Genomic DNA, 26,527 nt, shown 5'->3' with positions numbered 1-26,527 from the left:
GGATAGTAGGGAGTTTGATTTACATGACTATCACAAGGCTAGACTTGAGCTATACTATTGGCCTTGTCCGTCAGTTTATGCAGATGCCTAGAAAGCCGCATTTCAATGCAACGTATATTGAGGTATGTGAAGTCCAATTTACATTATGGAATTTTTTATGAGGTAGGTAAGGACATACAAGTCTTTGGATACACAGATGCAGATTGGACTAGTAGCATGTTAGACAAAATATTTACTTTGTACATACTTAAAAGTTGTGCTTTGCTCTACCTGAACGTTTTGCCTTCAGTTGGTTCATGTTCAATTTCAGAGAAGAGACAAGTGTTGTTTGGGAGTGAATCTAGTATTTGTTACAAACAATTTAAAAGAAGAATGGGCTCTAGATCTGCAATGAGTATAGTTTTCCCGAGCTTTTCAAGTTGTTTGCTTATGCTGAAGATACAAATGGTATCGACAAGGGAATTCAAGAAGACCAGGGAATTTTCAGTAAAGTTTTTAATTTGGAAACCTTAAGGAACTTAGGAGCATTAAAGCATAATAATCTGGCCTTCTCTACATCGATATACAACCGGCTGCTTGGAATTTCGGCAAACTTGCTTGTGGGGGTGCCAATGTCTGTGACATTTCAGAAGTATCATCTGGATCATCACAGGTATCAAGGGGTGGAAGGAGTGGATATGGAAATAACTAGCTATTTGGAAGGAAGGCTTATTACAAACACATTCTTGAAAGCTTGTTGGGTCTTGTTTCAGCTCTTCTTCTATGCCCTTAGGCCATTGTTTCTGAACCCCAAAAACCCAGGATTATGGGAGTTCAACAATGCTGTGGTACAAGTGGCCCTTGATGTTGCTCTGATTTACACATGGGGTTGGAGACCATTTGTGTACCTTCTGCTGTCTACCTTCGTAGATGGCGGCTTACATCCTATTGCTGACCATTTCATATCTAAGCACTATGTTTTCCAAGAAGGACAAGAGACATAATCCTACTATGGGCCTCTGAATTTACTAGCATGGAGTGTGGGTTATCACAATGAGCACCATGATTTTCCTCGAATTCCTGGGAGTAGGCTATAGAAGGTCAAGGAGATGAAATCCTTGTTATAGCTGAAGATGATGATACATATGCACCTGCTCCTTTGCCACAGAGAGCTTGAAGACTATTGTAGGCAAGTAGAAGAATTTCTGGAGGGGAAGGAGCAAATTAGCCAGCTATTTTTGAAAAAGCAGGAGAGAACGACGTGTGGTATGTTGAAAGAAAGGACCAGAAGAAAAACTTTGCCTGCTGGGGGGGGAAGAGAAAACACAACGCGGGAACACTATTGAGGAACAAGGGCCTACAGAGCTGTGAGGACATTCTCATGATAGCCGTGAGTTCCTGGCTAGATTCTTTGGCAGGCTAAGCCTAACATGTGGAACAGTTTTGTCGTCTACGGTCGTTTTGTTGAAAGAGCTGCAAGACAAGAAATATGTTAACACCGCACACATGGAAGCAATCTGCAGAATTTTACAGGCCTCGAGAAAAATGATCTATGAGAAGACTTGTGTACTGGAAGGAACAAGAAAAATTGATGGTTGTGACGAGGACCTTCCTAACATTAGGGTCTAATGATGAAGTAGCCTGCAATGCTGCCATAGCCCTAGCTTTCCACGGATGCATAGTAGTTTTAACAGGGGACCAGGACACCCTTAATCAGAAAGTCCATCAAATTTTAGCATCTAGCAGCCTAATCAGGCCTCACAACATTCGAATTGTGCATTTGGATCTCCAAGATTGTAACCAGCAGTCGGTCAAAACTGTGGCCTCAGCAGTGAGTGAGGAGATTGCTGAATTCAAAGAGGCGTTCAGTTTGTTTGACAAAGAGGGGGACGGAAGCATTACCACAAAAGAATTGGGAACTATGATGCGATCCCTTGGCCAGAATCCAACGGAGGCAGAGCTGCAAGAGATGATCGATGAGGTTGATGCGGATGGAAACGGACACTGATTCTGAAGAGTAATTAAAGGAAGCCTTCAAGGTTTTTGATAAAGACCAGAATGGCTTTATTTCTGCGGTAGAGCTGCACTATGTGATAACGAATCTTGGAGAGAAGTTGACAGAATGATTCGTGAGGCAGATGTAGATGATGATGGACAAGTAAATTATGAGGAGTTTGTGAGAATGATGCTTTCCAAATGAGCCACCCTTTTTCTGCATCTGGAAAAATTTTGTGGTGGACATTACCTGCTATGCCAGCAAGCAGTTACTGGTGATTTCTATTTTGAAACCAACACAAAGCCAATTCTGTCTGTACTTTAGCAAGACCCTCACATACAAACTTGGTCACTTTAGTTTGTTGTATGGTGGCAGCATTCACTCTTGCAATTGACCTCTAATGCTTTAGTAGAGAGCTCCATTTATGTAACGTGGTACAGTCTGGTGCTGGATTGCTAGATTCTGGGTGTTTTTGGAGAAGGTCTTGTGACAGGAATGCTCACTTCTCCTTGCCAAGGCTGCACCCCTAAATAGGCTCTTTTAGATATTCTGAGGGCTGACATACAGAATTGTTATCCCAGATTGGGTTCAAGTTTCTCAGAAGCTACGTGAGGCTATGGATTTGAACATAGAGAATATTTACCTGTCTGAATCAAAAGATCGTGTTGTCACAACAGAGTTCAGCTCCTCTGATATAAAAGAGGGAGTTGCTAAGCTAGAAAGCTATTTGTTTCATCAGTCTTCTGAAGAGTTGTTGGAATGTAAACATGAACATTGTGGAGGTTGCCACTGTAAGCTAATTTGGCTTTTTATTCATCTTCAGTTTATTGCTAGAAATAAAAAAGAGACTTGACATCATTTTCTCATCTTGCTTATTCGCTTGATTGATCTTCTATCTTGGAATTGCTCAAGGACCTCTGTGGTTGCGACTTTGCTTTCGAAAACCCTTCGACATCTTTGGTGAACCCGACATGAAAGCGTCGCATTAAAAAAATTTCATGATGGGAGTTACTTTAGCATCAATTTCAGCCTTTTCTATGATTCCTACTTTTTCCTCTACTTCAACTTCATCATCGACTTCTGCTTCAAGTACTTCTACGGATGATTTAAAGCAAATTTTACAAAATATGTCTATGTATATGCAGCTTCAAAATCAGAAGAGACAATTGAATATGCAGCAACAGCAGCAGTTACATCAACAACAGTTGTCTCAACAAAGGCAACTATATTGGGAGCAAGAGAATCCAATCAGCGCGACTAAGGCGATTGAAGCAGTTGAGAATGAAAAGAATCTATTTGATGGCTGTAATGTATCGGCTTATTTGAAGACATATGAGGTCAAGATGGGATTTTTTGGAGTACTAACAGGACTTATGAGTAAATATTTTCTTCGCCTTGTCACACCCGCCTTGAGGGTAAAAGTGACTGATCTTTTCCTTCAAAATTCACATTGACAAGATTTTAAGAAGGCCTTGAAAGAGGAGTATTTTCTTGAAGACTTTGGGATGGCTACATGGCAGTCATTCCGAGAGTGGGTCTACATGCCAAACAAAGGTCTAGTTGCTTCAAAATTGATGCGAGAATTTGAAGAGAGGTATAGTCAGCTTGATGCTATTGAACAAAGAGCATTGGATGTTGAGAACATTAGGGCAAAAAATGCTTCAAAAATGGCACTTGTAAGAAAGTGATTAAGTTGCTAATTAGTTGAGGTTTAGGAAGAATAAAACCTCTAAATTTGATTGTCCAGATGTGATTAATGAGAGAATATTTGGTTCATTGAAGAGGTCGGCCATTAATTGCCCTCATCTTTTAATCCAGGTCAGGGGTCACCTTTTTGGCCGTTTTTGTCTTGGAACTCGAGAGATTTTGTATTTTCGAGATTTTCATACGAACTTCACATTTGTTTGCTCCCGCGTTTTCTTTCTACACACTATTTTCTTTTGCCATTCTTTTTGTTGCACTTGCTTCCTATCACTGTGAGATTCTTACTCGGTTCATTTGCTAGAATGTCTAGCAATACTACTTCAAATAACACAAGCGTAAGCACACGTAAATACAAGCTAACTTTTCAGCTAGATCGGATTTACACATCTTGGAGAAGTATACATCATCGAGTATTGATAGATGAGATTGAAGCCAACAGGTTGCTAACACAAGGAATGAAGCATATAGATTTGTGGGTGGACGGAAATATTTATCCTAGGGATCCTTCTACAGGTAAACCACCTCCTTTTTTCAATGTCCATGACTATATAAGATATGCTGGAGAAGGTTACAATGGGATGCTTGGCTATTGTATGAGGTTATACTCTGCATCTTACACATATATAGCTCAAATGCACGAAATGAAAAAAGCACTAGAAACTACACAAACAAATATTTTAGAGTTGACAAGTCAGATTGATGTTTTGAAAAATGTTAACAAGTCATTGAGGATAAGCTAACACGCTTGAGAGAAACTCCGGTAGGATTTAGAGAGAGGAAGAGACCATTAAAAAATATAACCAACTTGTGTGAGAGAGCAAAGAAACGGAGACTAAATCTTACAAACAAATATGTCTCTAACATATTAGGCATCAATATCCGAGAGAATGAGGAAAGAATCAAACTTTTGAAGGAAACCATGAATAAGAAAGATATTTTGAGGATTCTTAAGTCACCCAAAAATGCGGATTTGAGAGGTCCAACTCTCAAAGAGTTAGTGAAGGACTTAAAAGGCACGGAGAAAGCAAATGAAATTGTAGAGATATGTGATATTGTGGATATAAGTTGAAAAGGTTATCGTGTTATCTCTGGATTATGGTTTAAAAATCTTAAACGCAATAGGGTAACTATATTTGGATTGCCCCGAGCCCTTGCAGTTTCGACTGCAAGAATTGCCATGAATCGCAAGATTCCACATGTTTTTGGAGATTACATTCACATCGAAAGGTCTATGTCCTATGAAAAACAAAAAAAAGGCAATTTTTTATTACAATGCGTTTAACAATATATGGGTTGATCTAAAAAAGGTGCAAATTGCAATGGTTCACATGTATAAAATCATAGTAGAAGAAAGTTATGGTATTCTAAAGTTTGCCTTGAAGTTGGATGAAGCACAGATTCAAAAGGGATAGAAGATGGAAAGAATTAGCATTTGCCTCATGAACATGGCATTGGACCATAGCAATGGTGAGGGCCAAGCTCCATTGCATAAGATCCAATTCGAGATGGAGATTTGGTGGATTGGTGCAGCCCAGGTACCAATTGAAAATCATCAAATGTTGAAATGGTTGTTGAACCATACAGGTATTCCAAAGATCATTAAGTCTCAAACTGAAGGCGAAATGTTGGTAGTTGATGGGGTTGGCAATTTTAATGTGGAATGGCATATGAGTGCTGATTTAAAAACTATCAAATGTATGCTTGGAATATGTAATGGTGCAAATGAAAAATATCCTTGCATTTATTGCATGGAAAGTATTGGATCCAAAGATTGGAGTAGTTTGCGACCAGTAAGAAGAGCCCCAAATAGAGACTCTATAGATTTGAGTAAATTTAAAAACATAGAAGACATCTGGGATCCCATTCTTTCAATCTCTCTTAAGAACGTTCATATTTGTACTTTGCATGCAGAGATTAGAATAATCGATAAGGTTCTCAGGTTGCATCTTGACTATGCATATTCCATTAAGCCATTATCTTTATCAGATGAGTGTATTGATAAATGCTATGCATTACTATCGAAAATGGGATTTCATGGGGGCCAAGTTCACTTGAGAAAGGATCCAATAGTTTTAGGAAAAACAAGAGATATCTTGGTCGATGTCTCTATGGGAGGCTCAAAAGCTAGACGATTCTTAGGAAACCATTCAGGAAAGCAGGTGAATGCGGCTTGGGAGTGTTGGAGAGAGCTATGTGAGATCACAACAAATGTTGCAAGCACGCCGAGGCTTGCGTTTCTTACAATGGAGGTCTAGATACACCTTGATGTTTTTCTGAAACTCCTCAGGCAACATAAGACAACATATACATATGCGGAAGAGTTCAAAAGATCAATCACAAATCTTGTTCAAGCGATAAAAGAGGCATGGGGAGAAAAAGATGTCACTTTTTATCTGGTAAAGTAACAATTATTCAATATGGGTTTATTTTGACAGGTTTTTCAATTGGTATAAAATTAGTGTTACTTTGTATTGCAGCATATTCTTCATATTCATGGGCCTTACTTTGTGGAGGAGCATGGCCCCTTAGCAACTTATAGTAACCAAGGCATGGAAAAATCCCATTATCAAGCACACACAAGTTATTTTCGAAGCACAAGGCATGGGGGAGGAGTTACAAAAAGCAATGCTTTAGAGGAGCTATTCAATTGGTTTTTCGACGACAACTTCAAAGAATGTAGATAAAAGACGGCAATGACACATGAGCAATCGCACTTTTATATATAAGAAATAATATATACAAAGCTAGCTTTCCAAAACTCTCACATTCTCTTCCTCCTCAGGAATCTTTCCTCTATAACGTAGAAATTTTTTTCTCTTGTAGCCAGCTTATAGATTTTACATCAGTTTGGTTTGTAGCCAAGGCGTAGGATGTGAACGCCAAAAAGTATCCTGCTCTAGAAGCAGAGTAACCTGGACCGTAGCAAAAAATCATAATTGCTGTAGTCTTTTCCAAAAACATTACTTTGTGGGCATTATATTGTAATCCTGAGAAACCTAGAAGCCTTGTAAGAGCTTTAATACAAAGTATGGGCCATGTTGCATCCTCTGAGAAACTATTATGAGGTACTAAAAAGGAATCAGGGTCAATCCTAGCCAAGTAGTGGCCGATTGCAATGTCTTTCAATGTACTACCACCAGCTCTTGATCCTTTGCCACGTCCCAAGAAGTTATCTGTATCAGCAATCTCCAACTGCAAATAAAACCCATACTGAATGAGCATGAAATGCAAACCTACAAATGTGTAAAAGCAAATTCAAAATTATCTTACCACTTGGTTTTCATCGTACTCCAATTTAGCTGGATTCCATAAATTTATTGATGATGATGTCTCATTGGTGTTAATCAATTCTTTAGCATATTTAGACTCCTCTGTTCCAAAATTGGAAATCCCAAGTTGGCTTTGAATGCGATCAAAGTCCTCATCAGTAATACTCAACTCTTTCTTAGCTTCTTTGGCCTTTTTAAAACAAAGAGAGAGGGCCTCACCAGCATCAATAAACTTATCGTCTAGAGTTTCTTTATCAAGTTTGAGTATCTCTTCCTTTGATTCATTCTCTGTGTCAATTATCCCATTTGCAGCATTAGAAGCCTCTGCAATAATTGTTAGACAATAATCTTCCCTGAGATTGAAAAGTTTTTGAATATCTGACAGTAAAATGTACTCCTTCTCCTTGAAAGGTATAGATGGTAGAGAAGGAACAGTATGGTGAGAACTCTCATCAGTTGGAGGGTTTGTATCTCCTTGGCTCTCCTCAATGATAGTCTCAACTTTGAAGTGAGAAACATCCAAATTCTCAGTAGTAGAAGCCTCAAAATCTGCATCTATAACCTCCTCTGTTTCCTTTTCATCTGCCAGATCATCTAACATGCAAAAGCTAGCAGACTTTGCTCCTTCCAACTGTTGCTCATCAGCTTTCAGAGGATATTTGACAAGGGTGAAAACAATAAAAGCAGCAGATTTTGTCATCATCTTGCAGTTTTTGGAATGAGTGGAGTACAATATATCTCTTGCATAAAACCCGTCCAGAGAGTGGGCACCACACTTCTTAGTAAACACTGACTTTTCATTTCCTATTGACCCAATGGGAACATGGACATATTCATTTGTACCAACTTCAATAGAAGGACCTGCTAGATTTTCAAACTCCAAAAAGTCCTCCAAAATATATTTTTTACAAGATTTAAAAACACTATCAAGGTCCCAATCAGGATTAACGACATTCTTCACAACTCCATAGAAAGAGAGATCCATGCCATTCTGAAGGATAAAACATAGAAGCCTCTTTGATGGAGTAATATCAGTAAGCTCTGATACTCCAAGACCTCTCATTGCCGACTTTCGCTTCCCTGGAGATGTGCTTGGCATTCTGACACTGGTGGCAGAGCATGGAGAAGAAACAAAATGCACAGGCTCATCACATGTTGAAGCCCTTGAGCCTTTTGAAAGCCTTCTTCTTTTACCAGTTTCCTGGCAAAACCTTGGAGCCTAGAAAATCTGTGGGTTCAGACATGTTTCCAACTTGTGCTTGATACAGCGTGATAAGACTCAAACGCTAGACACGGATGTTTGTACTTGCACCGTATCGGTAATTCAAACTAGCAGTTTTTACCAAAGGGCGGCAACCGTAATGACGCGAGAAGAGAGAGCCAAAATCAGTGATCACGTGACCTCGAGCACTATCAGCTTAGGAGGCATGCCGAAGGAAGACTCTGGAGAACAAGAAAGCCCAAAATGACGCAAACAGATGAAAGCGCGAAAGACAAACACTCGCTCTCACGCCGTATCAGGAGAAGAGATAGAGGTCCACAAAGAAAGTGAAAAAAACCGTACGGATGAGGGATACCCCCTTTTGTAGGCACGCAATAATGCCACCTGGCACTATCCGTTGGGCTTCGACACGTGGCACTAGCCGTTGGCCAACACGTGGCCGACAAACATGTGGCAAACACGTGGATAGATCGCTAGTCGACACGTAGCATATGCACGATATGCGGACACGTGGCACAATCAGTGCCCGACAGACACGTGTCATGATTGACGAGGGTATATAAGGGGTTATTTTGCCTACGTGTACACTTTACATTTCTTGAGCTCTTGCGCCTTTCTTGCCGATACGGTGCGATCCAAGTGTTGCGTCTACTGCGTTTCTATTCTCTCTCGTCGTATCGGTTATCGTCCTTACTTCAGAACGAGTGTGCCTCTTTGCTAATTTCCTCACTTCTGTGGTCTTTAGTCGGTGCACCGATACGGAGCAAGGACGTCCTTCTGTAGTTTTCGTAACCTCCATCTTGCGCCATATCGACCTTCTTGTCCTCTCCGATACGGAGCGAGGGCGTCCTTCCATAGTCTTCGCAATCTTCATCTCGCGCCACATCGGCATTTTTGTTCTCATCTCCGATACGGCGCGAACGTGATGATTTGTTTGTTTTGTTTGTTCCCTCTTGCGCCGTATTAGGCCTGTTGCATTTTGAGTAATCTCCTATATCACTTTTTCTCCTTCTGGCTCTTCTATTTTCTTCTCTGTATGGCAAGGACAAAGCAAACTGCAAGAAGAGTGTATGTGGATAGGAAGGACAGTGGGGGTAGAAGAAAGTTACAATTTGATGAGTCTGAGGAGGAGCCATCTTCAAATATTGCTGAAGCTGGGCCATCAGAGGCCCCAGAGCATTTTTCCACAGAAATCCCCCCTACACCAGGTGTTGGCCTAACATCTTCCATGGAGTTAAAGCATTTCAGTGCAGTGAATATTTCTTCTCCTGAAGTTGAAGAAGCAAAGGGTGAGACTTTCCCTATGAAGGATTCATCCCCTCCAGTTGCACCTGAGCCTACATCTGCTGAAGCCACTGAGCCTCCCAAGCCACAAAAGAGAAAGAGGAAGTCCCGGTTCTTCTACATGTAGAGGTGTTTCAGTGAGATTAGAAAAGCCCAAAGAGCTACAGAGCATGTGATTCCAAAGGCTGCTTTCATAAGAGTTGTTAAAGAGATCTCTGATAGATTATCTCAAGTGGCAACTGTCTCTGGTCTAAATAAGAAGTGGCAACTCTCAGCCATTCTTGCTCTACAAGAGGCCGCAGAAGATTTTGTTATTGATTTCATGAACGATGCTTACATTGCTGCTACACATGCTCATAGAATTACCCTTATGAATAAGGATTTCAGTATCATCAAGCAGAATCAAGTATAGGTTCGATAAAGTGCTGAGGCCCTTGCCTTCCAACGATCAAAAAGCCCTTGAAATCCTTAACATTCCCCCGAAATTGTCCAGGAAAGGGAAAAAGCTAAAGGTTGAGGATGTAACTCACCTTTACTCTATAAGAGGTGCCACCCAACAGGAGTCTTTCTTGAGTGAAAAAATTCAGGAGGTTTCTGAAACTGAAGACGAAGTTTACAAGAGGAAAGCCGCATCACTTGCTCTCGTCAACAAGGAGAGGATGGGTAAAGTGTATGGGCAAATACTTGTGAATGTTTCTGCGGAACCTAAGGAGGAATACCTTAGTATATCTCCCGAGGACAAACCCATGTTGGAGAAAAGGGATGTCCAACTATCTGACTCCGTTGTTTTTTGTTGCATAAGGTAAGGCTTATATATATATATATATATATATATATATATATATATATATATATATATATATATATATATTGCATAAGGTAAGGCTTATAGGTTCAAGAATATTTTATATGTAATTTGTATTGATTTTGATCGATTCAAATAGCTTTTGCTATTGACTACAGGGCATTGGTTTCCTCTCTCACTCTCGATATACGTAGAACCATATATATTGTTGATCCACTTCTCTCTGTGGAACTATTTGCATGATCTGGGTCTAATATTGCACCATTCTTTCGTACTTTCGATAGTGTGATAAATTACCACATCTTTTTTCCTTATGTAGAAATGTATTTTTCTTTTCTGTAGAGGAAAATTTAAATTCATTTGCTTTCACCCTTCTGCTCACCTCTATTTTGAATTTGTAGAGGGCATTGGAGTCTCATCTATATTAATTGTCTTACTAGAGAAATTATCTTTATGAACTCTCGCAGCGGTGTTCATGGCCAAGCACGAATGTATGTTGAAAGAAAATTACTTGCTTTGATTTTATTTACAAAAAATATTTTGAACTTACAAAGTTTCCTTTTGCAGTGCTGGTAGACTTGTTTCTACATTTTTGGATACTACATATGAGGATCTTGCTGATCCTCAAAAGCCTTATACGTTTCTTCTACAAGAAGTTCCATTGCAAAGCGATGCACATTCTTGTGGATGGAGAGTTATATCAAGTATTTGTAGAATAGTGGATTCAAAGTTGTTACAAATAGAAGGAGTGAATGTAAGTTAATTTCATTTGATTTTTGTGTAACCCTTATCATGATTTCTTTTCACTAACTTATAACATTTATTCTTACAGTGTAGAGACTATCCTCATTCATATGTTTGGTGGATAAGGGAGAGATGCACTGAGCTGATTTTGGACAAGGAAATCACATCATATGATCCTGACTGATCCCCTCTTCCTCCCAAAACTTCAATGGCCAAGGGCACAAGCAAGGGAAAGGGCAAGGGAAAGGGTAAAGGAAATGGTAAGGGCAATGGCAATGGCAAGGGCAAGGGCAAGGGCAAGGGCAAGGGCAAAGGCAATCACAATGGGACCACTGCAGAGTCTAAAAAAAAAGGAATGCCAATGCTTTCTCCTCTAAAATTTGATCCATCCCCTCTTAAACCCCAAGAAAAGAGACTACCTATAAAGGTGAAATTCTTTCAACAATCAAAGAAAGGCCCTCTAAGAAAAAACATCTTTGAAGAAATCGATAAAGAAGCCACAAAGCCAACAAAGGAGAAGGCAATAGATAAAGAATCAAAAGAGCAAACATAAGCATACACGAGCCTTATTATTTTGGCTTTGTACATTTATATGACATTTTTGTACCTCATGATGTTATGTAATTTTTCACTTATAAATCGAATGTAATGTACATTTTATTTATATACATTCGAAAGGCAACTTGCTTCATGATAGCTTATGAGTTCCCACTAAAAAATATCTTAAGGACAGTCTATTAAGATAAATTCCTACAAAGTTTTCATTCTCAAGGCTCAAAACTCACAATTGTGGGAGACAAACAACTCGTACAAGAGAAAGAGCGCTCGGCTCTTTTACCAATTGTTACGCCATTCACTTTGAACTTATATCTAGGGGATGTATTGTCTAGCAATTCTAAGGTATCCCTCACATCTTTCAGACTCCAATTGGAAGTAACATTCACCTTCTTTACTTCTTCATGCGGCAAAACGTGCACCGCAAGTTTATATGGTGTGCAATTTGTATCGGAATCCAAGGGAACCCAAATACCCAATCTTAGTTTGTATCTCCTGTAATCAAAGCCCAAAGCAAGAGTTTGGCGAGGGATATTGTAAGCTAAAGCCAAGGATTGAGGGCATGCACTGCACCTCAAGATACCCTTATGGTCGCACTTTCTAGATTTCCAAAGCATCCCTATAGTGTTGTCCAAATCCTCTTTCGAAAAGTTTCTACTTAGCTAGGATACCTTCGTTCTTTGTAAATTTGCTGTTTTGAAGCAAGCCACGAAGATATGGAGGGGTACAAACCATGATAAACGTATTCTTCTTGAGATCCTTCCAGTTGTCATGGACTTTTTAATATCCTGAGATATTTTGAATTTGAAACTCTGTACCGTTACCTTGTTAGGAATCTCCTAGTTTAGAGATGAAAGACTTGGCAATGGCAAATCTTCGATATTCCCATACCTATCCGCTTTAGAGGGAACCATATACTGTGCATAATATATAAAAACCTTGCATTCACTAAAAAAAGACACAGTTTGATCGGCATAAATAATGTCTGCCAATACCTTATGAATGGCATGGAAAGTCCCACTTAGGCTTTCCACAGGTTGCCATTCAATACTTGTTGATGGAAAGATATCTACAATGACGAACCGTTTGTTAGAACTTGCCTAAATGGAAAACAATTATATACGTTATTCAACTAATAACTTACAATGTGTTTGTTGGGGAACACGTTCGTTTGGAGGCAAGTGCATATCCTTGGCCATATAAACATGTTGCACCTTGACAAACCAGCCTTCGGGCATAATTTTGAAGGCAATGATACGCCCCTTCCAGTGATGTTTTATATTATCTCGTTTTCTTCTTTTCACCTTATGAGAGCCCTTGCAAGATGGCAGCATGGTAACCCAATCATTTATACTAAAGGTTTTGGGCTCCCAATTTCCATCTGCTCCCTGGCTATAGACTGTGCAAGAGTGTATTAAATGAGAAGGCCGCCTAGAGGAAGCCATGAAAAGAATGAAAGTGCAGAGAAAGAAGCTCAAAGAGGGGTGAATGAACTAAAAAGTAGCGCCAAGAACACAAATGAGTATGTATTGGGTGCCAAAAAGAATATTGAAAGATCTCCTGACTTTCAAAAAACTCATTATTAATTTCATCACATCTCTGTCATATATTTTGTTAGATTTGTCAGTAAATAACGTCTTTGGGACTCCAAAAAATGTCAGACTTTAGGGATTTTGGCTAAAAAAGAAGAGAGAATCACGAAATGGACTCCACTATCTCTAAAAAAGAGGAGAAAAGAATACCATATTCTTGCACACTTGGCGAACTCTCTTTGGCCCTTTCCTTAATCCCGTGATTAGCAAAAGTGCATTTTTTGAAGAATTTTTGGCCCTAATGAAGTTGAGCTTTTCTTGGAAGCTGCAGATCGTGCTCTTCAGGAAGAATTAGGAGAGCTTCTTGAGGATTGCATGAAGCCTATGGGTCTTAAAACAAATTGGCAAGATGCCCAGGATGCGGTCTCGACTTTGACCAAGAGGCGGATATGGAAGACCCACCTATAGAATGGATCCATGACACCGACGCCATCTTTTGCTCCTATGTCTACTTCTACCCCTGTCATTTTTTCTCTTCCTCAGCCAGTTACTTGGCCTATGCGAGTGCCTATTGTTTCTAATCCTCCTGTTCCTCCTATTCCAAGACCGATGCCGGCTCCTTCTGCTCCAAAATCATCCGCTCCTTTGGTTCCTTCCTCTCTTCATGACATAATCAAAGGCATAATGGATTTGACACTGGAGTCAGTTAAACCAGAATTGGTGGAAAAATTGAAAGAGTAGTTTGCTTCGACCGAGCCTACTATTTCTTCTAGTGCTCCTAGTGCACCTAGGAGAGATAGAAGATGTATTTGGTGTGATAGTACGGACCATCAGCATTGTAGGGATTGTGAATCTTTTCAAGATGCAAGGAGGAAGAATTTGGTATTTTGGGGACAAGATGGCAAGATCTGGTTGATTGAAACAGGAGCTCCGCTTGCTACCAATTTTGGAAAAGGCGGAATGAAGAAATTAGTAGATGACATGGCTGCACGTACTTCTTATGTGGCAGCTAGATGAGATAGTTTTGCATATGGAGTCCAGATTGAGAAAGGTTTCAAGAGTCAGTCAGCATTATGGACCTATGCTATGGAGACGGCAAACAAGGGGAAAATTCAGCAGACTGTTTTGACTAGTGCAGCTTCTAGCATCAGATCTGAGACAGGTTGGGATTCACCTGTTAAGACAGGTACACTATTTATGCCTACTTGGCTAAGTCTCAGGGAGCAGATGTACTTGTTGAGGAGAAGCGTAAGACTAGAGGGGGTAAGTTTATTACTCCACCTACTATAGGACCGTCTTTGAGACCAAGGCCAGAACGACAAATGGAGGATGCTCAAAAGAAAGAGAAGAGGCAGGAACCTAGACAAAGATAGCAGCCAAGATTTAGATTAATGTCTGATATTGAGACATCTACGAACATGAATGAAATCTTTAATGACAAGATACTTGGCAGTGAGGTGACTTTTACTATTTCTGAGGTTTTGGGCATCTCGAAAAGAGAGTTTCAAGATCAGTTCCAAGAAGTCCTGAAGAGGAAAAGACATACATTGCCTACTATTGATACACAAGGAGTTTTGATTGTGGAGTTGGATGAGGATGAGGGTGAGGTTATGGTCGAGAATGCTTTTGTTTTTCCGCAGATAGAGAAGAGGGTTCAGCCTATGCATTATGCTGAAACTGATGAGCCTATCTTGGTACTACGTAGTCACTTTTTGTGGAGTCATTGGGCTAGGGCAACTACAGAAACAATGGTAAAAACTGGAGAGAAATACGTGCCTTATGTTGCTTTGGTGGATCATGGTTCAGAGATTAATCTCATAGTTCGTGGAGTTTATGAAAGTAATAGATGGCCTATGGATGCAGAGCATGGATGGCATATGAGAGCTGCCAACAATACTGTAGGTGATTTGTATGCTGCCTGTCCCAATATCAGGATTTCTATTGGAGATGTAGAGGAGGATTTCCATTTCTTTGTGCATGATTCATGCTCTTACCCCATAGTCCTAGGACAGCCATTCATCACAAAGATGCACATGGAGATGAAAGTAATGGATGATGGATCTGCTTATGCACGGATTCATAGTAAAGATGGTATGAGAGCAATCCAGTTTATGACTATGTGTGTAAATCATGCTAGAAACAGGGATACTCTTCAAGATGTGCCTTTGCCCACTGTGAGGGATTTGGGTTTTCATTAGGTACCGCTGTTTCACGAGACGACGGTGGTACAGAGCAGAGGAGATTGGAGTTATCGCCTCCTGGCAGCAATGTTTTCTCCTCCAATTTTGTTGGAATTTCAGTAAACAGTTCGATGAGTTATCAGAAGATTTCTAAGTTGCCTAAAGCTGCCAGGCAGTACATATGTAGAAAGGTGAAAGATTTGAAAAATGTGGGTATTTTAGAGGATGATGAGCATATAGATGGGATGTATGATAGTATGGTTTGTGCAGATATGATGACACAGATTGAAAATATGCTGAAAGCTGATATGAAGAGTTGTCTCAGTAATGTATCAGTGCAGTCCCTGGACATGTTTCGTGAAATTTCAGATTTTGTGTCACAGATAGAGTCAGAGGCTGAGGTGACTCAACAAAAAGTGTTGAGAGCTGAAGAAATTCAGAAAACAGAGTTTTCGACTGATTATGATCAGCCTACAGAGGCACAGAGGGCTGAAAACTTTCAGCCAACAGAGTTTACTACTGAAACATTTCAGCATCTAGAGTTTAGGGTTATTTCTATGTAGTCCATAAGCAGAGGGCTGAGGATATTCAACCACCAGAGGGCAAAATTGCTGATTTACAGCACAATTTGAGTAATGCAGAGGATCATAATGAAGCCAGGGTTAACACGAAATACAAGACTGTGGATAAGAAGGTGAAGCCGGTAACTGGACTGCTTCCACCTGACAGTGATCAGCAAATAGAGAGGGCTGCCAAGTAGCCAATTTTGAGGAATCTAGAGCATATAGGCCATAAATTTTTTCAGCAAAGACTCTTGCTGAATTAATAATTGGAAATGGTGATTTCTTGCTACCCTCAGAGAAGCAATGCTTTCAGGATATGCTTGAGCGACATGGAAGAGGGTTTGCTTTCTTCTCGCATGAGATTGGATGTGTGAATCTGGATATTGTTGCCCCTATGGTGATCTTTACTATTCCTCATATTCCATGGAACCTCTGACCTATTCCAGTGTGCCTAGGGCACACTTGCCAAAGTTAGTTGATTTGTTGAATGAGAAAGTCAGGATGGGAATCCTAGAGCCGTCATTTGCACCATACTCAAATAGGTGGTTTACGGTTCCAAAGAAGAATGGTACTCTCCGATTTATATAGGACATGCAGCTAGTAAACAGAGTTACTATCAGGAATGTTGGTATAGGTCTAGTTGTGGATGAGTTTGTAGAAGCATTTGCTAGACATGCCATCTATTGTTTAGGTGACTTGTATGATGATCAGTTTCAGTTGGCCTTGGAAAGCAGGGACATAACCACTATGAGAACTCCTATTGGGCTTGTCAAGATGTGTACCTTGCCTCAAGGTGCCATTAATTCTGTTGCGCATATGATGAATGACATGCATAAGGTCCTTCGTGAGTACATACCTCAGCTTACCATGCCTTTCTTGGATGATGTGCCCATTAAGGGGTGTGCAGAAGAAGAGAAGAATGAGAGTCTAAATAAGCAGGGATGCAGATACTTTGTGGCTGATCATATTGCAGCTTGTGAAAAGATTTTGGCCAGGTTAGAAGAAGTGAACTTGACACTATCAAGGCAAAAATCTATTTTTGGAGTAAATGAGGTCATCATTGTTGGACATATGTGTGGTTATTATGGTAGGAAACCTTCACCTAAGAAGGTGGATGCTATAGGAAAGATTACGGAGTATTGTTCTACCACTTCAGAGGTACAGAGATTCATTGGATCCTATGTGTTTTATATGATTTGGATACCCCATTTTGCACACATAGCAGATTGTTTATATCAGCCGCTTCGAAAGGGGCATAAATTTTATTGGGATGAGAGCCACACTAGAGCCATGCGAAAATTGAAGAAGTTTTTTCAGATTGCTCCTACTCTCAGGAAAGCAGATTACAATTGCAGAAGGCCTATTGTATTGACAGTTGACACTAGTCCAATTGGCATAGGCTAGGCTGTGGGTCAAGATGATGTAGATGGAAATAGGTACGGTATTCGGTTTGGGGTGAAAGTCCTAAATGAGAGACAGAGGAGGTATCCGCAAATCAAAAGGGAATTACTGGAATTGTTACGGCTCTCAAATGTGACAAGGAGTATTTTATTAGAGCCCCAATTGTGGTAGAGACAGATTGCTTGCCATTAATAGGTATGTTTACAAGTTGCTCTACTCCGAATATAGCTATGCTAAGATGGATTGCATACATCAAGTCATTAAATCCAGAATTTAAACACATAGCAGGGAAGGGTAATCCAGTGGCGGATATGCTGTCTAGAGCTAGATATGATGATGAGGAGACACTAATTACAGAAGAGGATGATGTAGAATATTCAGCCGTTATGGTTGATCATGTTTGTCATGTCTATGATATTGTGGCTTTCATAGAAGAACTCTATGTTGGAGATTGGTTGCAGATTGGCAAGTACCTTAGTACACTAAGAAAAAGAGATGAATGGACAGATGAAGAGTTCAAGAAGATCAGAAGAAAAGCTATGGTTATTTTCTCAAGGACGGATTTCTTTGGATGCACCCGAAGAAAAGAGGTGGATTTTTCCTTGCGGGTTGTCTGCGATAAAGAGACCCAATTACAGGTGATGAGAGAGTTTCACGAGAGTCCTTGGGTTGGTCATAGAGGAGTGTGGGCTACTTATGAGAAAATAAAGGAAAAATATTGGTGGAAAGGCATGTACAAAGATGTTTCTCACTTTGTAGAGACTTGCAAAGACTGTCAGATGTATTTCGTGGTGCATCATCGAGATGAGCTTCATCCGACCTATCCGCTATGCATTCATTATAAGTGGGTAGTTGACTTGATTACTATGCCGATGGGTCTATGGCAGATGAGATATATTGTTTTGGCTAGAGAGGATCTTACCAATCATGTTGAGGGCAGACCTTTGAGAACGAAGACCACTAGTGCAGTGTGTAAGTTCTTATTGGAAGAAATTTTTTGCAGGTATGGCTGTGTGGGTAAGATCACTGCAGATCACCGTGAATTGGATGCAGATGAAGCTACGGAGTTTTTCTCTCAAGTAGGAATCACGTTGGCTCTAACCACAACATACAATCCAGATGTGAAAAAAGTGAAAGAGGCCATCCGCCGATAGTGAAAGCATTAGCCAAAGCATGCAGAGGAGGGATTGGAGAATGGCCGAGACTTCTACCATTTACTTTGTGGGCTGATCATATGACTCACAGTGTTACCACAGGATATATGCCTGCAGAGTTGATGTATGGTCAAAAACCGATTATGCTGACTGAGACTTGTGCTTTGACTTGGTCAGTTTTACCTTGGTAGGAGGATTTGACGAGAGAGGAGCTCTTAGCTCTTCGAATCCAGCAGTTGGAGAGAAGACCAGAGGATATTCAGCTAGCTACTGATGACAAGTTGAAGGTTGCTAGACTTAGAAATAAGGACATGTTTGACAGCAGGCATCGCTTGCAGCCTAGAGCAATAGAAGAGGGAGACTGGGTATTAGTCTTTGATAGCAGCCTTGAAAATCAACATACTGCACTTCGAAAGATGGTGAAAAGATGGTTTGGTCCATACATAGTCAGACATGTCTTTGACAATGCAACATATAAGCTGATAGAATTGGATGGGATAGTGCTTAGAGTGCCTATTGTAGGAAAAAGAATCAAGATTTTCAAGAAAAGAGATGATGAGGATTATGCATTGGAAGAATTTGCAAGAGAAGGGCAATGAGAAGAAACTCCGGTAGAAGAGACAGATGATATGACAGATAACCTTGCTGATATACTAGAAATACACAATGAAGAGATTGATCTGTACGTGGATCTTGACGATAATGATCATGGGTGGTTGGCCCATCCGGAGGATGCACAGGATCAGAGGGGGTGGATGTCATACTGCTGCGCATCCGAGGCGTGGAATGCACCAAAAAGTTTGTGTGTGTGACATTTGTTACTTTGTACATACTTAGGCGTTGTGCTTTGCTCTGCCTGAATGTTTTGCCTTCAGTTGGTTCATGTTCAATTTCACAGAAGAGACAAGTGCTGTTTGGGAGTGAGTCTAGTATTTGTTACAAACAATTTAAAAGGAGAATGGGCTCTAAATCTGCAATGAGTATGGTTTTCCTGAGCTTTTCAAGTTTTTTGCTTATGCTAAAGATACAAATGGTATCGACAAGGGAGTTCAAGAAGACCAGGGAATTTTTAGTAAAATTTCTAATTTGGAAACCTTAAGGAACTTAGGAGCATTAAAGCATAATAATGTGGCCTTCTCTACACTGATATACAACCGACTTCTTGGAATTTTTGCAAACTTGGCTATGGGGGTGCCAATGTCTGTGACATTTCAGAAGTATCATCTGGATCATCACAGGTATCAAGGGGTGGAAGGACTAGATATGGAAATACCTTGCTATTTGGAAGGAAGGCTTATTACAAACACATTCTTGAAAGCTTGTTGGGTCTTGTTTAAGCTCTTCTTCTATGCCCTTAGGCCATTGTTTCTGAACCCCAAAAACCTAGGATTATGGGAGTTCAGCAATGTTGTGGTACAGGTGGCCCTTGATGTTGCTCTGATTTACACGTGGGGTTGGAGACCATTTGTGTACCTTTTGCTGTCTAGCTTTATAGGTGGCAGTTTACATCCTATTGCTGGCCATTTCATATCTGAGCACTATGTTTTCCAAGAAGGACAAGAGACATACTCCTACTATGGGCCTCTGAATTTACTAGCATGGAGTGTGGGTTATCACAATGAGCACCATGATTTTCCTCGAATTCCTGGGAGTAGGCTACAGAAGGTCAAGGATATGAAATCCTTGTTATAGCTAAAGATGATGATACATATGCACTTGCTCCTTTGCCACAAAGAGCTTGAAGACTATTGCAGGCAAGTAGGAGAATTTCTGGAGGGGAAGGAGCAAATTAGCCAGCTAGTTTTGAAAAAATAGGACAGAACGGAGTGTGGTATGTTGAAAAAAAGGACTAGAAGAAAAACTCCGCCTGCTGGGGGGGGGGGGGGGGAAGAGAAAACGCAACGCGGGAACACTATTGAGGAACAGGGGCCTACAGGGCTGTGAGCACATTCTGATGGTAGCCATGAGTTCCTAGCTACATTCTTTGATAGGCTAAGCCTAACATGTGGAATAGTTACGTCGTCTACGGTCGCTTTGTTGAAAGAGCTGCAAGACCAGAAATATGTTAACACCGCACACATGGAAGCAATCTGCAAAATTTTACAGGCCTCAAGGAAAATGATATATGAGAAGACTTGTGTACCCGAAGGAACCAGCAAAATTGATGGTTGTGACGAGGGCCTTCCTGACATTAGGTTCGGATGATGAAGCAGCCTGCAATGCTGCCATAGCCTTGGATTTCCACGGATGTACACCCTTAATCAGAAAGCCCTGCGAATTTTAGCATCTAACAGCCTAATTAGGCCTCAGGACATTCAAATTGTGCATTTGGATCTCCAAGATTATAACCAGTAGAGTCAGTCGAAACTGCGGCCTCAGCAGTGAGTGAGCAGATTGCTGAATTCAAAGAGGCGTTCAGTTTGTTCAACAAAGACGGGGACAGAAGCATTACCATAAAATAATTGGGAATTGTGATGCGATCCCTTGGCCATAATCCAACGGTGGTGGCAGAGTTGCAAGAGATGATCAATGAAGTTGATGCAGATGGAAATGGACAATGATTCTAAAGAGTAATTAAAGGAAGCCTTCAAGGTTTTTGATAAAGACCAGAATGGCTTTATTTCTGCGATAGAGCTACGCCATGTGATGACAAATCTGGGAGAGAAGTTGACAGATGAGGAAGTGGATGAGATGATTTGTGAGGCAGATGTAGATGATGATGGACAAGTAAGTTATGAGGAGTTTGTGAGAATGATGCTTTCCAAATGAGCCACCCTTTTTTTGCATCTGGAGAAATGTTGTGGTAGACATTACCTGCTATGCCAGCAAGCGGTTACTGGTGATTTCTATTTTGAAACCAACACAAAGCCAATTCTGTCTGTACTTTAGCAAGACCCTCACATACAAACTTGGTCACTTTAATTTGTTGTATGGTGGCAGCATTCACTCTTGCAATTGACCTCTAATGCTTTAGTAGAGAGCTCCATTTATGTAACGTGTTACAGTCTGGTACTGGATTGCTGGATTCAGTTTTTGGAGAAGGTCTTGTGACAGGAATGCTCACTTCTCCTTGTCAAGGCTGCACCCCTAAATAGGCTCTTTTAGATATTCTGAGGGCTGAGACATATAGAATTGTTGTCCTAGATTGGGTTCAGGATTTTCAGAAGCTACGTAAGGCTGTGGATTTGAACATAGAGAATAATTACCTGTCTAAATTAAAAGATCATGTTGTCACAATAGAGTTTAGCTCTTCTGATGTAAAAGAGGGAGTTGCTAAGCTAGAAAGTTGTTTGTCTCATTAGTCTTCTGAAGAGTTGTTGGAATGTAAACATGAACGTTGTGGAGGTTGCCACTATAAGCTAATTTGGCTTTCTATTCGTCTTCAATTTTATTGGCAGAAATAAAAATAGAGACTTGAAATCATTTTCTCATCTTGCTTACTCGCTTGATTGATCTTCTCTCTTGGAATTGCTCAAGGACCTCTGTGGTTACAACTTTGCTTTCGAAAACCATTCGACAACGTTGGTGGTCATTATGATATCCAAATGGCCACTGACTTATCACTTATTATATTTAGTTTGTTACACCTACCTACAGTTGCCAAAGATATAGCGCCATTCAATTTAGTGTAGTCGGTTATGCATTGTTTGACTTAGAAGGCCACTTTCATTTATGTTGTGTCTTATCTGTAATTTGTGTACATTGTATAGTGTGTGGAAAAAGAAGAAAAAATCAGTAAGAAAATGTTTTGGCCTCCATGTTTCTTCTTGTGTCCTTAAGTGAGCTTTCTCTTGTGTATACAATGTGTGTTTGGCACAACAGCTCAAGCAAGTCCCCAACCACACAATTCTTGACATTTTGGGCTTTCCCGCAATAATTTTGGATGTCTGAGGCCATTTTAGGCCCCGTTTTAGAGCCGCAAGGTTGTGGACAATAGTTTCAGGATACATTATGATTTCGACTGTATTGAGTGAAAGTGGGTGCATGGGTTACAGATTTTGAATATGTAATTTTTTGAGGTGTTTGTAGGAAGAAAACATAAGGATTATTTGCAAACAAGCTGCAGATTACATGTACTATTGAGAAATTACTGAAAAATTTTGCTTCGTGTATTGCTGTGTACGTGTTGTGAAAGATTGCAGAAGACTAGATTGCTGTGTTATATCCTTGTTTGTGATAATGGCAGAGAACAGTGGAATCCCATTATGGAGAAGCTCGACAAGAACTACCCTTAATGGAAGTTCCGTGTGATGAACTTCCTCATTGGAAAGGGCCTTTATGAGTTTGTTTCAGGTGAAGAAAAGGAGCCAAAGAAAGCTGGGTACCCCTCCGCTGACTACATATAAATTAAAAGCATGGAAAGAATGGAATGCAAAAGACAAAAAGGTGATATACTGGTTATCTACAGTCATTGATAATACGATGTTGGACATATCAGGAATGTAGAAACTTCACATGCAGCTTGGACAATTTTGGAGAACATGTTTTCAATGAATACAAAGGCACGAAAGATTCAAGTCAAGCAAGATTTGAATGCCTTGAAGAAAGGGAAAATGTCTGTCAATGAGTATGTGTTGAAGGTGAGAAGCATTGCAGATTCTTTAGCAGTGATTGATGCAATGCTTGATGATGATGATTTAGTTTTATCCACTTTGAGTGGCCTTAATAATGAGAAGGCATGGAAATCATTTGTTACTTCAATATACGTACAGAAGCCATTTCTAAATTTTGATGACCTGATCTCTCTCATGATTACCGAAGAGATCAATATGTAGGGTGACTCATCTGAAAAAAATGGTGAAACATTTTACTCAAGTTCAGGAAGGGGACGTGGTAGATTCTCTTCGAGAGGCTATGGTATGGGACGTGCTGGTGATAACCAGCAAAACAGGTTCAATCAGCAATTTGGTGAATGCAAGTTTCAGGAGGGCGAGGAAACTTTAGAGGCAAGGGGAGATCTATAGGAAGAGGTGGATGGCAGAATAGAGGTTCTCAAAATTCTACTATTGTTTGCCATTATTGTGGCAAAACATGTCATATTGCGGTCCATTGCTATGCTAAGAAGGATGATATTCGCAGTGATAAATTGCAGTAAGGAAACTATGCATCCTCTTCACGACAGAATGAAGATAAAAATGAGCGTCTGTTTGTTATGTAATATATGATGAATACAGTTACAGGAAAGGAGACACATGATGATGTATGGTATGCTGATTCAAGTGCATCTAATCATATGACCAGTCATGTTGAATGGTTTGGAGAGATGCATAACATACAAAATCCAGGTTATGTGCAGACGGGTGATGATTCATGTCACCCAATTTCACACATTGAAAAGGTTCCCTTGTCCTTGTATGATGGCCAAAAAAAGAGTCTGATAGATGTATTACATGTGCCATCAATCACAAAGAATCTAGTGTCTATTGGCAAAATGGTAGAGTAGGGGTTGTAGGTCCAATTCAATGCAAAAGGTTGTTTTGTAGAGGACTTTAATGATAAATGCAGGTTTGTCACAAAAGGAAGTAGAGTCGGTCGCATGTTCACTTTAGATGCTAGAATTCTAGTAATGGATGCTGCTATGTATGCTAAAGGAAAAGGTGTAGTTGCAAATACTGAAATATGGCATAAACGTATTGGACATGCAAATGTGCAAAGGCTGAAATTAATGCATTCCAGAGGATTGGTTACAAGGTTGCCTTCATTTAGAGTTGCAGAATTGTATAAAGTCTGTGAAGCATGCTAGTTTCGTAAGCAAGCAAAACAATCCTTCTCGCATGACTGAGAAGTGAGTAAAAAAAAACTTGATGTAGTGTATACATATGTTTGGGGGCCTACATAGAATGTATCTCTTGGTGGCAGCAAATACTTTGTCAAATTTATTGATGACTATTCAAGGAATTTATGGGTATACTTCATGAAGGAAAAGAGTGACGTTTTTGAGCACTTCAAATCTTTTAAGGCAGCTGTTGAAATAAAAACATGCTTAAAAGCAAAGTGCTTGAGAATCAGATGGAGGGGGAGAGTACCTCTCTAATCACTTTAGTGACTTCTTGAGGACTCATGGGATAAAAAGGCAATTTACTTGTAGGTACACCCCACAACAAAAGGGGGCTACAGAAAGAAAAAATAGATCATTTGCAAAAGTTGCACGGGCATTAATGGCTGAAAAGAATATGCCAAAACATTTTTGGTCTGAAGCTATCCATACGTTTTTCTATAATTATATATAGAACCCCTACATTTGCAGTTCATGGGATGACTCTTGAAGATTGCTTTACTTGCAAGAAGCTTGATATATCACACTTGAGGGTAATTGGATGTGTTGCATATGTTCATGTGCCAAAGGAGCTACAGAAGAAGCTTGATCCAAAGGCAAAAAAATATATTTTTATTGAATACTCTTTAGAGAGTAAGGGTATCGTTGTTATAACCCTATCATAGGTGAGTTCAGAGTGAACAGGGATGTTTTCTTTGATGAGATGGGCAGCTGGTATGCACCTGATGGTGATGTATTAGATTATGATAATGATCAAGACCACCATGTGCAAAAGGAAAAACAAGAATCACGGAGTCTTAGTGGACCAGAAAAACATCATTTGATACTATACCTACAATGAGCCCTTGGTCTGGGAGACTAAGGAGTAGCCCCACATCTTTAGGTGGATCTATAAATGTTGCAGGGAAGGACAAAGAAAAGAAGAAAGTGCTGGATGGTAGTGATGCATCTAGCAGTCATTTGGAAATTGACAGAGATTCTAGTGGTTCAGAGAGTTTGGATGATGAGCTCGGTATTCCTTCAGTCAGGACATTAGGTGTACAGAGAGCTCATAGTAATGTAAAGGCTCCATTGAGTGATCCGATGGTACGCAAATCTAGTAGGGTCAAATACCCTTTAAAAGATTTGGTTTTGAAGGTTATGAAGCTCACCATTATGCTTATATGGTGAAACTAGTTGAGGCTGTTGGGCCCACTTGTTTTGAGAATGTTGTTGGTCATGCTCATTGGAATGTAGCAATGGATGAGAAGATGGATGCATTTGAAGCCAATAAGACTTGGGATTTGGTACCCTTACCCAAGGGTAATAAAGCTATTAGCTATAAGTGGGTTTACAAAGTCAAGCATAATACAGATGTTGAGTTAGCAGGTATATGGCTAGGCTAGTTGCAAAAGGCTATACTCAAACATATGGCATAGATTATCAAGAGACATTTAGTCCAGTTGCTAGGATGGCAATTGCTAGGTGTATGATTGCCTTGTCAACAGCCAAAGGTGATAGTACCAATGGGATTGTTGAAGTTAAGGACTTCTTGAAGAAGAAGTTTGAGATGAAAGATTTGGATAAGCTGAGATATTTTCTTGGTATTGAGGTGATCAGATGTGATGATGGTATATGGCTATCCCAAAGGCAGTATGGCTTGGATATGTTATCCAAGTATGGTATGATAGCATGTAAGCCTCTTTTAGTACCACTGGAGCAAAATGTGAAGTTGAGTGCTAACGTTGGGGATGAGATAGAAGACCCTACTATGTTCAGGAGGATACTAGGGAGTTTGATTTACATGACTATAACAAGGCCAGACTTGAGCTATGTTGTTGGCCTTGTCAGTCTGTTTATTCAGATGCCTAGAAAGCCTCATTTGGATGCAGTTAGACGTATATTGAGGTATGTGAAGTCCACTTTACATTATGGACTTTTTTATGAGGCAAGTAAGGACGTATAAGTCTTTGGATACACAGATGCAGATTGGGTTGATAGCATGTCAGACAGAAGATCTACAAGTGGATTCATGTTTTCCCTTGGTAGTGTAACAATTACATGGAGCAGCAAAAATCAACCTACAGTTGCTTTATCGAGTAGAGAGGTTGAGTATAGAGGTGCTACTATGGCAGCATGTGAGGTGGTATGGCTACAAAAGTTATTAGGTGTTTGGATGTGCAGGGAGATGGTCCAATTGTCATTCATTGTGACAACATGAGCAGCATACAGCTAGCTAGGAATCTAATGTTCCATGCTAGGACAAAACACATTGAGGTGCACTACCACTTTTTGAGAGAGAAGGTACTTGTAGGAGAGATTGACTTGGTAAATGTTAGCACACATGATCGGATAGCTGACATTTTCACAAAGGCATTGGGTGC

General features: G+C 40.1%; 1 protein-coding gene and 3 pseudogenes across 1 annotated transcript; all 4 read left to right on the top strand.

The window, feature by feature from the left end:
• Positions 1-83: 83 nt before the first annotated feature.
• LOC148030710 (sphingolipid delta(4)-desaturase DES1-like pseudogene) lies at positions 84-1,076 on the top strand (annotated as a pseudogene).
• Positions 1,077-1,531: 455 nt separating this feature from the next.
• On the top strand, positions 1,532-2,179 carry LOC148030709 (uncharacterized; annotated as a pseudogene).
• Positions 2,180-2,591: 412 nt separating this feature from the next.
• LOC148030708 (sphingolipid delta(4)-desaturase DES1-like) lies at positions 2,592-20,080 on the top strand. The gene is made up of 4 exons (XM_087687408.1): positions 2,592-2,766; positions 3,121-3,194; positions 19,287-19,308; positions 19,413-20,080. The coding sequence occupies exons 1-4, from the start codon at positions 2,592-2,594 to the stop codon at positions 20,078-20,080; spliced, it is 939 nt and encodes a 312-aa protein (XP_087543534.1).
• Positions 20,081-20,862: 782 nt separating this feature from the next.
• On the top strand, positions 20,863-21,157 carry LOC148030707 (calmodulin pseudogene; annotated as a pseudogene).
• Positions 21,158-26,527: the final 5,370 nt, after the last annotated feature.

Source organism: Lygodium microphyllum, chromosome 10, assembly GCF_053477565.2.
Source record: "Lygodium microphyllum isolate KBCC chromosome 10, Lygodium_microphyllum_v1.1.10, whole genome shotgun sequence".
Taxonomy (NCBI): domain Eukaryota; kingdom Viridiplantae; phylum Streptophyta; class Polypodiopsida; order Schizaeales; family Lygodiaceae; genus Lygodium; species Lygodium microphyllum.
This window is presented reverse-complemented; position numbering and strand designations above follow the sequence as displayed.

What these genes read in the sequence shown, in the direction of transcription:
- LOC148030708 (XM_087687408.1), top strand. Translation starts at nt 2,592, where the DNA reads ATGGATTTGAACATAGAGAATATTTACCTGTCTGAATCAAAAGATCGT. An exon ending in ACATTGTGGAGGTTGCCACT is followed by an intron (nt 2,767 to 3,120) that starts GTAAGCTAATTT and finishes ATGTATATGCAG; the next exon opens with CTTCAAAATCAGAAGAGACA. An exon ending in CAACAGTTGTCTCAACAAAG is followed by an intron (nt 3,195 to 19,286) that starts GCAACTATATTG and finishes TCAATTTCACAG; the next exon opens with AAGAGACAAGTGCTGTTTGG.